The sequence below is a fragment of the Chrysemys picta genome, chromosome 17, assembly GCF_011386835.1.
Source record: "Chrysemys picta bellii isolate R12L10 chromosome 17, ASM1138683v2, whole genome shotgun sequence".
Classification (NCBI taxonomy): Eukaryota; Metazoa; Chordata; order Testudines; family Emydidae; genus Chrysemys; species Chrysemys picta.
In genome coordinates, this window is record NC_088807.1 from 6,167,744 (window position 1) to 6,178,284 (window position 10,541).

The window sequence follows — 10,541 nt, forward strand, 5'->3', positions numbered from 1 at the left end:
TAGTTTACTGCAAGAGGGTTAGTCACTGACTAACTCGAAGGCTTTTGCATTATAGTTATATTGGCATCCAGCCATCAAGGCCATGAGGGGGCGTGCCTCAGTTTACCCTTACACACACCACACCAGGTTTGTTATGGTTTCTTTGCTGAGGTAAGCTTTAAGTCTGTTTACAGGTATTAACTGAGAAGCAGTCTTGTCATGAGGTTTCTTAATATTATAGGTGTTCCCAATTACCATTTCCCAATTACCATGTCCCAAGGTTCTTCCCAAAAATTGTGCATAATGTATCTTATCACAAGGTGTAACATCAGTATCAACATTCTTCTCCCAAGACTTAACATTAATACCAAAATTTGTATCACAGATGGGCGTTTACAAGTGTCTTTATGATACCGCGGCCTCTGTTCAGACAGTCTGGTTTGAGGAAGGATTGCCCATCACCCATGGGGTCATTTGATTCCCTCCCATGTAATCAGTCACTGGCTTCTCTTTCCCTCCAGTGTTCCCTTCTGTGTGGGATCTTAGTTTAATCCTGTTTCTGGGATTTTGGTACGTAAGGGTCTGGCAAGGGATGTCCAGGGGGATCCTGCACATTGGCTGGCGCTTTGCGGAGTTGTCTCCCAACTCCAGGACTGTACATATACAAAAAAATCCAGCTTCCTTGTTGGGGTTACCCTGTGTTTCCCCCTCCCAGCACCGAGTCTTTCCCTGCCCCCTTTTTCGGGCTGGGATCTGTGCTCTCTGGGCTACGTGTGTTTACTCTTTGATCAGATGTACCTTTTCCCAGCAGTTTTTCCATAGCTGCTTTCTGTGTCTCACCAGCCTGGGGAAAGCCCCACCTCCATCTGTTGGGTCATTTGCATTCTCACAAACCACCACCTGGCAATTTTCTGGTCCCAACTCCTCTGCTGTCCCAGGCGCTACATCTTGGTTTAAAGATTCACAGTTACATTCCAAAAACTGATCAGAAATAGCATCCTGAAAAACTGGGACCTGGAATGGAGGATCCTCCATCACCCCTTTCTCTGTCCCTGAGAAGTCAGCTGAGTGACTGCTCCTCACAAGGAGGTCGGTTACACAATTCCCTAGGTGCACAGATGCTGACTCAGCCATTCGGTCCTGGGTATCCTCTCCCGAGTGACCAATGAGGAGACATTCCTGTCCTCCCACTATTCCTTCCCCAGCTTCCTCCTCTGGGCCCCGCTCTCAGACACATCTCTGTGCTCCCTAGAATGGGGTGGGTTCCTTCTTCAGCTGCAGAACTCTGCTAGCTAACAACTGGGACAGTTTCCTTAATCACTGACAACACCTCTCCTGCCCCAGATCCTGAGGGCGTGTTGCCTTCTGCTGGAAAGGAGCTAGTCTCAGCCCCTCCCATATTTGGAAGCACCCTGCTTCCCTGTGTTAGAGAGTTCCAGGAATCGTCACCCACCTCAGTAGTTTCCAACATCCCATCCCCCTTCTCTGGGCTCCCCTCTGGGACACCTCTCCCTATGGTCCCTAGAGTGGGATCTGTCCCTGGTTCACGTGCACCTGTTGGCAGCTAACAGCCGGGACAGTTCTCTCCCTGGCAGGCATTACACCCCCATCCCTTCCTGAGGTGGTGTTGCCTACAGCTGCATTGCAGGAGCTGGTCTCAACCAACCTCCCACCTGGAAACATGTGGCTTTCCCCAGGTGTAGAAGAATCAAGGAGACTCTCTTCCATTCCCTCAGCAGTTCCTGTGACCTTACCCTTTCCCTCGGGGGTCACAGCATAAAACTCCTTCTTGCTGCGGGCAAATACCTTAACCCAAAGCTACCCGGAAAACATTATTCCCAAGAAGCAGGTAAACTAGGGGGTGTTCCATTACTTTCCAAAACACTTTTCAAATCTTCCCACACCACATGGATTTTAGCTAGTGGGTGGAGGAATCTGGTTTTGCCCACCCCAACAATCTCTGCCCTGTTCCAACACCAGGAGAAAGGGGAAGGGCCGAAGTGAAATCAGGATCTCAGATTGACAGTGCCCAGGGCCAATGGGGAGCTGCCAACACTCTATGTTAGTCCAAATGACAGGGCAGCAGACCAATGAGAGAGGCAGGAGCCCAGGGGCCCATCCTCTGTGTGAGCTGGAGCTGCCTGAGGCAGAGCAGGGCAGAGTTAAGGGGAGCTAGGCTGGACTGGGGGCAGAGGAGAGCCAGAGCCAGGGGGCCGAGCTCGGCTGGAGCAGCCGGGAGCTGTGGCAGCACAGACCAGCCGCACCAATGGGGAGCCAGGGCCAAGCTGCAGGGGGAGCCACGGGCCCAGAGCCGGGATAGCGGGCACCGGCCATATCCCGCGGTACCCTGCAGCTGAGAGCGACGAGCGGCTGGGGACAGCCAGGGGGACCTGGGAAGAGAGCCCAGCCCAGCGGCGGGGGGTGGTTATGGTTTAACAGGAGATGAAATGATTCACGGCGCTTCAACTTTTCATGTGTTAGAAGCTGGTTTATTGTCACTGCTCAGACGCTCCCAAGCAAAGCAAGCGCTAAGCCGCAGGGGCGCTGGGTTAGAGGCAAATCGCACTTGAATTAAAAACCCCTTTGTGGGACTCTGCGAACCACCTGACGGGTCCTTCCCAGGCTGGTGGGCGAGAAGTGGGAGGCTGCCCCCTGCTGGGGGGCGGAGGTGCTGCTCGGGCAGGCAGAAGCCGCAGGCGGGGTCAGTGATGGGCGCAGGGGCTGCCCCGAGGCTGCAGGGACTCAGGCTTTGAACCTGGGCCACTGGGTGATGATATTGTAGAGGGCGTTCCCGGGGCAGTCGGTCTGGCTCACGTTGCGATGCCCCTTCAGGGTGTAGCTGCTGCTTAGGGAGCCCCTGTTGACGGCGCATTGGATCAGGCTCTTGGCGGCGTTCAGGGCAGCAGCGTTGGGGGCTCTGCCTGCAGGACAGAACAGCCCCCTGTTAATCTCACCCTGGCCCTCGGCCCCTCTCTGCTGCCCAGGGGATGTGACTGTGGCCTGGATAAATAACCCCCCTCTGCCCACGCTCTCCATTGGCCACGTCAGTGTCACTCTCCCTCCCCCACGCATTGCGTTCAGTATTGCATCCCCCTCCTGCATTTGCCAAGATCCCTCTCCTTCGCCACCCTTTCCTGGCCCCGTGCCCCAACCCGCTGCCCCACGGAGGAGGAGCTTGACAACGGTGCAGCCCAGCGGGATGGTGGTGAGGCCAGCTGGGTTGGCCCCATGCCCCGGGTGTCAGGTTGGCAGGGGTGAGCAGCTGTGGGCGGGAGCCCTGCAGGAGGGATTCCCAGCTCCCCTCGGGGCCTAGCTGGGGAAATCCGTACAGACGGGACCCACGTACTGGAGAAGGTGCCCAGGAAGCTGAAGCCCAACGAATTACTGTTCCAGCCGTAGGCGTGGGCCCCCACGCTGCTCCAGCCTCTGCCCTCGTAGACTCTGCCGTCCTCGCCGATCAGGAAGCTGCAGGCAGAGCGCAGTGTGAGACCCGCACAGGCACGTCAGCCGCAGCCTCCCCTCCCCATCGCTCCCGGGAGCTCCCCCAGGGTCGTCACTGGCCCTGCCTGGGTTTGAACCTGGGACCCTCGGAGCTAGAAGCTCAATCCTCTACCATGGAGGTAAAAACTCACTGAAGAAAAAGGGACTGGATTGGCGGGGAGGGAGGGGGGCTAACCTGAATGGCACTATTTGGCCATTAGGTGACGCTGTGTGTAACACCCCTTATGGAAGCAGCCCTGGGCCCCACCTGGACCCAGCTGGGGGGCGAGCAAGGGCTGTAGCCGGCCCAGATGTGGGGCAGGAGAACAGCGCTGGGACCCGCTGTCTTGCGTGTAAATTCCAGCTGGGTTTCCATCCCCCGATGTCGCCATCTCAAAACGTTTCATGGAGAAAAATCACCGGCCAGGTTTTCGTTGCGGGGTGTCAGGCCGGCCCCAGGGAAAGGCGTTGGTAACGCCAGCACGGGGCGGTGTCACAGACGAGCAGGGCGCAGGCCACGCGGCGTCTGTCGGCCAAGCTCCTGGCACAACCCAGGGGCTCCCTGTGGCCCTCCATCCCCGCACCAGCTACATGACTGATCCCTTCCCATCCATCCCCCGCTCTTCAGGGACTCCCTTAGCCCCCCCATCTCTCCCTGCCAGGCCTCTGTGCCTCCACCCCCCTCCCCTTATGCCAGGGTCCCATTCTCACCCCATGCCAGGCGCGCTCTGTGCCCTCCCATTTCCACCCACCATAGCTGGGGCTCGGAGCACACCCTCCCCAATTCCCTCTTTTCAGCCAAAAATATTAAATATAAAAATCAAATCTCTTCTATGGAGACTCCATCCCTCCCCCAGCTTTCCCCCGAGTGTAGTCTCTGCTGCCCCCCTGTGGCTGCCTGGGGGCAGTGGCCCTGAGTCTCCCCCATAGCTGTGGGGAAGCCTCCACCCCACCCCGCCCTGCCCCCACTCACTTGTAGCCGATGTCGGACCAGCCGTTTGAGTCCATGTGATAGTTCTGGATGCCCCTGACCACCTGGCTGCAGGAGGCCTGTGAGGTGCAGGAAGTCCCTGCCGTGTGGTGGATGATGACGTAGGGCACTGGGGTGCTCAGCTGGGTCCTGCTTGTTGGGGCCCGGCCCCCCCACTGGGAGCGGGTGATGATGGTGGGGCAGCCTGTGCCATGTGGGGGAGGGGAGAAAGGGCTGGATTAATGTGGGTGCCCCCCACCTGCCCTAGCCCACGCAGCAGGATCGGGCCCAGGGCTGGTGCTCTGAGTGGGGCCGCTGCAATGGGGTGGGGGTGGGGCCAGCAAAGGCCGTGCACGGCGCAGGGAGGACGCGCAGCCCTGCGTTAAATGTGACGGGACTGGAGAGAGGCCTGGCCAGGAGCCTGCTCGCCATGCAGCAGCATCCGCCGCTGGCAGTAAAGGGGCGAATGGGGAGCCAGGCCAGGCTGGAGGGAGGCCAAACAAGGGCTGGACTGGAGATGGCAGGTGGGGCTGGTGCTCTGAACTCACCCCGGGCTGGGGAAGCTCCCGCCCAGGGTGTGCGGCTCAGTGCCCGTTGGTCTCCTCTGCCCCCTCCGGTCATTTGTATCCCTCCAGCCTGTCCCCTCCGCTGTGCAGCCTTTCTCCTCTCTCTGCATCCGGGAGGCTCTCCGGGCCCCTGGTGCTTGTTGTCTCCCACTGCTGAGCCCTTTGTCCCTCCTGCCAGGTCCCTTCAGAGACGGGGTGTGAAGGATCGAGCCCGATGTCCCAGGAACTGGACCTGACCCTGAGAAAAGGCTCGTTGTGGAAAATGAGCCAGTGGAACTCGCTGCCACAGGATGACACTGAGGCCAAGTGCAGGATCCAGCAAAGGTGTGTGACGCTCTAGGATCAGCTCCCCGTGGGTAGGGTGAGGGTCCTCGTCCCTTGGACTGATGAACTCTAGGGCTCTGGGAACAGGCAGCAGGGGACGACCCAGCCCTGCCTCATGGAGGGATGGGCTAGACGGAGAATGGGCATCTTCGGCTCTGCAGGGGCAGGTCCTGCCCTGGGTGCCAGGCCAGGGGACAGGTTAGTCGGGCGTCTCCATCATTAATTTCCCACTTGTGGGTTTCTGCTCCCTCCGTTCTCAGCTGCGTCAGGGATTCCCAGACTTGCCCTCTTCCCCGGCCCGGGGGATCCGAACTCACCGAGTGCTGCGGCGCAGAGCGCTGAGAACCACATAACCCACGTCAGCAGCATCCTCGTCCTCTCGCTCAGCCCTGTGGGGACATGTACCGGTCACAGCCGGCCTGACACCCGCAGAAAGGGGCAATGCTGGGCCGGAGCCAAACACCCCCAGAGCCCCTGGGTAGCAGATCCTCCTGCGCTCAGGCTGCCCCGGGCTCCCAGCCCAGCCTGTCGCCTGAGGGCAGAATCCCAGCCCTGCCTAGATCCCCCTCCCCCCCGAGCTCCCCGGGTCCCCATGGCAGCCCCTTGAGCAGCAGCTGCCTCGGCGTTGCCCCGGCTGTACTAACGCCGGCCCAGCTGGGGCTGTGGGGAGAAGAGCCGGGCTGGGGGCAGAGGTGTTCCATGGAGACTGGCGCCCTGTGGGGTGCAGAGGGGGGCTGGCATGTGCCCACCTGGATTCCTGCAGAGCTGGGAGGAGAGTGAACTCTGGGCACCAGCACCTGCTCCTCTCTATAAGTGCCTGAGAGGGCTACGGGGGTGTGTGTGTGTGGTGAGGCCAGGTAGTTGGTCAATAAATAATCGTGCCGATGCTGTTTGAGAGCCCAGCCACCGCAGAGGAACGATTGGGGGGATTTCACCAGGGGCTGCGGTTGCTGAAGACCAAGCCGGGCTCTTGCAGCAGGGCTCGGGGTCTGTAGCAGCACCAGGGCCGACAGACTGCGTCCGAGTGGGAGGGAGCGATTCTGGCCTGGCAGCGCGATCCCAGGGGCAGAACCTTCATCCCATCCTGGGCAAGGCTGGGCACAGAGCACAGCCCGGCCTGGAGAGCTGGGGAACGCCGCAGCGGGGGGACAGCACGTCAGCCACCGTCCGTGCCACCATTTCCTGCTCCGACCGATCCAGACACATTGTGTGCCCCAGCTCCCCTGAACTCCAACTGCAGGGCATTAAGGGAGCACCTGGAGGTCCCAACCTAGATCAGGGCTGTATTGGGCCGGGCGTTGCCCAGACACACAGTGACCGAGATCAGGGCCCCGTCGTGCCGGGCGCTGCCCAGACACACAGTGACTGAGATCAGGGCTCCATCTCACCGGGTGTTGTTAAGTGCTGAAGGTTGGAATGTCGTTTTCCACTAACGCTGTTTAGGCTGCCCGGTGCTTCTGTTCTTGGAGCTCCGATGTTATCAACACTAATAACAGACAAGGCAGCATGTGAATCCAGCAGACGTCAATGGTACTTAGAAAGAAAGACCACAGCCTGGTCTGGTGACAAAGGCCCTCAGCCAGGTTCACTGCCCTGAAGGCACAGTCCTACTGCCCTGGCTCCATGGTTACAGGTTCACTAACACGAGTGCCCCGTGGCAAGGAGCGGCTCAGGCAGCAGCGGGAGTCACCGCTGTCCCCTGGGCCACACAAAGGGTGACAGCGAGGTACCCGAGAGTAATAGACTGAGACAAACAACTTGTGTCCCAGCTTACGTGTGTCACAAGATTCGTTTGTTACCTCCTCTGGGTCCTTTTGTCCTGGTTGGACAAAACCTCCCTCTTCATTATTTTGCACAAAAGTGAACTGTATTTGTATCAGCTAAGCTATATTTACGTAAATCTCTAGTGCCTAGGACACTAGCGACAACTTTGCCAAGTACCTGAACTGCACAGCAAACTTGTCAGCATTTGCTTTAACCCACGGCCTGACTTTGGTTCGCAGCCTCTGGTTCAGGCCTCAAATCTTGCCCCAGGCCCAGTGCTCCAGGCTCTCTGTGCTACCCCGGTCGCTGCACAGACACACGGTGCCCGAGATCGGGGGCAGGGAAGGGATCTGAGCCCACAGCTCCCACCTAGTAGTCAGGCGAGGGCATGGCAGGCACACTTTGTCTTGGTGCCCCCTGTTGGTAGCCACTCCCACCCTGTGCTGTCTCGCCCTCCGGCTGGGTCACAGCTGTGTGCAGTAATGAGTCCAACAAATGCTAGTTCCGCTGTCCGGCAAAGGGCTTCAGGTATCACCCGTCCAAAGCCCCAGAGTCGGGAGTCTCTGGGATGTGGGTCTGCTTAGTCTTGAGTCACTAGTGTCAGGGACAGGCCGTGTGCCTCCAGCCCTGACTGGGGACCCCTGGCCCAACCTCTGCCCCGGGCTCCAGCAGGGTCCCAAGGCTGGCAGCTGAGACCTGCCCCTGGAGTGCTCTGCGTCCCCCCCCCACCCTTGCGGGTCCCTTCCCGGCGGCTCCCCAAGCCAGAGGGAGAAGCAAAAATGTGAACAACCCCGAGGAGACGTCTCCGACCTTGCAAATGTCCAGAGTCCTTCCCCTCAGCAGCTCAAGGAGCGCATCAGCTGGGCCTGCCGCCGGCTCCTTCTGCAGATCCCAGCTGTGCTCACCTCTGCTGGCATATTTAAAGGGAGCTGCTCTCTGCTCCCTGCCAAACTCCTCCTCCTCTGGCTGGGCAGCGTGAGACAGGGCACTGTTTTCTTAGCACGCCCACCCCACCCCGCCTCCCGCTATTAATATCATCATTAAGGCTAAGATTTCGTCACGGGTATTTTTAGTAAAAGTGATGGACAGGTCAGGGGCAATACATAAAAATTTACAGCCCGTGACCTGTCCATGACTTTTACTATATAAATAACCCCGACTAGGGGGCCCCAGAACATCACTGCTGTGGGGGTCCGGGGCTGACGGTTAGCCCCTGCCCTGGCAGCAGGGACTGCCCCTCCCCACCCCCAGCCACCCCTGCTCTGAGGCCCTGGGGACGGCTGCTTGGGCACTCCCTAGGGCGAAGCTGCCCTGGGACCGCTGCTCGGGCGCTTCCCGGGGCCAGCTGCCTCGGGACCGCCTGAGCCGCTGTCCCGAGCTGAGAAAGTCATGGAGGTCACGGAAAGTCAGAGAATCTGTGACTTCCGCGACCTCTGTGACAGAACTGCAGCCTTCATCATCATCATCATCGTGATGTTTTATGGCATTTGTGAAACACTTAATGATATTATTGGTTCTTTTTCCTTCCAGTGTTCCCGTCTGTGGGCTCCTAATATAATCATGTTTCTGGGATTTTGGTACATCAGGATCTGGCAAGAGAGGGGTCCCGGGGGTCCAGTGTATTGACTGGCCCTTTGGGGGGCTGTCTCCTAACTCCAAGACTGTACGTATGCAAAAAATCCAGCTCCTTTTTTGGGATTACCCTGTGTTTCCCCCTCCCAGTACTGAGTCCTTCCCTACCTCCTTTTCCTAGAGCAGGGATTCTCAAATGGGGGTTGGGACCCCTGAGAAGGTCACAAGTTTATTTCATGGGGGGTCGCGACCTGTCAGCCTCCACCTCAAATCCCGCTTTGCCTCCAGGATTTATAAGAGTGTTAAATATATAAAAAACTGGCTTGCTATGTGAAAGGGGTCACTAGTACCGAAGTTTGAGAACCACTGTCCTAGAGGGCTGGGATCAGTGATCTCTGCGTTGTGTGCATTTACCCTTTGATCAGATGTACCTTTTCCCAGAAGTTTTTCCACAGCTGATATCTGTGTCTCACCAGCCCTCCCCCTCAGTTGGGTCATTTGCATTCTCACAAACCACCACCTGGCAATTTTCTGGTCTCAAGTCCTCTTCTGTCACATTGGAGCTGCATCTTGGTTTCAAGAGACACAGTTACATTCCAAAAACTTGGCTGGCCCTTTTGGGAGTTGTCTCCCAACTCCAGAACTGTACATATGCAAAAAATCCCGCTTCCTTTTTGGGGTTACCCTCTGTTTCCACCTCCCGGAACTGAGTCCTGCCCTGCCCCCTTTCCTAGAGGGCTGTGATCGGTGCTCTCTGGGCTACGTGTATTTTCCCTTTGATCAGATGTAACTTTTCCCAGCAGTTTTTCCACAGCTGATTTCTGTGTCTCATCAGCCTCCGGGAAGACACCCTCCCTCTATGTCATTCGGGTCATTTGCATTCTTACAAACCACCACCTGGCAATTTTCTGGTCTCAAGTCCTCTGCTATCATAGCACTTGGAGCTGCATCTTGGTTTAAAGAGACACTGTTACATTTCAAAAATTTATCAGAAATAGCATCCTGAAAAACTGGGACCTGGATAGGGGCACCCTCCATCACCCCTTTCTCTCCCTGGCAGGCACTACACCCTATCCCTTCGTGCGGTGGTGTTGCCTCCAGCTGCACTGCAGGAGTTGGTCTCAAGCACCCCACACGTGGAAGCATGTGGCTTTCCCCTGCTGCTGAAGAATCAAGGAGACTCTCTCCCATTCTCTCAGCAGTTCCTGAGACCTTACCCTTTCCCTTGGGGGTCCCAGCATAAAACTCCTTCTTGCTGCGGGAAAATACCTTAACCAGAGCTATATGGAAAAAGTCATTACCAAGAAGCAGGTCAAGTAGGAGGTGTTCTATTACCTCCACGGTCAAAACACTTTCCAAATGTTCCTACCTCACATGGATATTAGCTAGTGGTAGGAGGAATCTGGTTTCAGTCACCCCCACAGTCTCTGCCATTTGGCCAGCTAATATACAACTTTTGGTACCACACTCTGCTTAACCAGAGAGATCTGGGCCCCTGTATTCTTCTGCCCTAAGTATAACCTGCCATTAATTCGACAGCCTTAACATGCTCCAGATCTGGTTCTGAAGTGGCTAATCTCACAGAACCAATATGACAGGTTTCGATTGCCATGGGGGAGGGGGTGGGTTCTGCGTTGAGGACAGCAGAACTAACATGAGCTCTTGGTTGCCGGCTTCCTCCTAGCACAGGGCATTTATTCGTCAGGTGATCGGTGGGATTACACTGATAGCACCTTTTGGACTCTTCTGTTTTGACAGGAGATTGGGATGAGGACTGGTTTGGGGGAGGTGAGTACCCAGCCTCCCAGCCACCCTCTGTCTTGCTAGAGATAAAATGGGATCCTCGTTTAAACCCCTATTTTGGTGCTTTGCTTTCAATAGATGCC

At 57.2% G+C, this 10,541-nt stretch overlaps 1 protein-coding gene across 1 annotated transcript; it reads right to left on the reverse strand.

Moving 5' to 3' along the window:
* Positions 1 to 2,454: 2,454 nt before the first annotated feature.
* LOC101940242 (peptidoglycan-recognition protein SC2-like) lies at positions 2,455 to 8,029 on the reverse strand. Its single transcript, XM_005283738.4, has 6 exons — positions 7,894 to 8,029; positions 6,708 to 6,805; positions 5,637 to 5,708; positions 4,433 to 4,634; positions 3,326 to 3,444; positions 2,455 to 2,900 (listed from the first exon to the last, which is right to left on the reverse strand). Exons 3-6 carry the CDS (start codon positions 5,686 to 5,688, stop codon positions 2,722 to 2,724), a joined length of 552 nt encoding a protein of 183 aa, XP_005283795.1. The 5' UTR covers positions 5,689 to 5,708; positions 6,708 to 6,805; positions 7,894 to 8,029; the 3' UTR covers positions 2,455 to 2,721.
* Between the last annotated feature and the right edge of the window lie 2,512 nt (positions 8,030 to 10,541).

Bases quoted from the DNA above. Each gene is read 5' to 3' on its own strand.
- LOC101940242 (XM_005283738.4), bottom strand. From the start codon at position 5,688: ATGCTGCTGACGTGGGTTATGTGGTTCTCAGCGCTCTGCGCCGCAGCA. The intron at 4,635-5,636 runs GTGAGTTCGGAT...CACATGGCACAG, and splicing joins GCTCTGCGCCGCAGCACTCG to GCTGCCCCACCATCATCACC. The intron at 3,445-4,432 runs GTGAGTGGGGGC...CTCTGCCTGCAG, and splicing joins TGGTCCGACATCGGCTACAA to CTTCCTGATCGGCGAGGACG.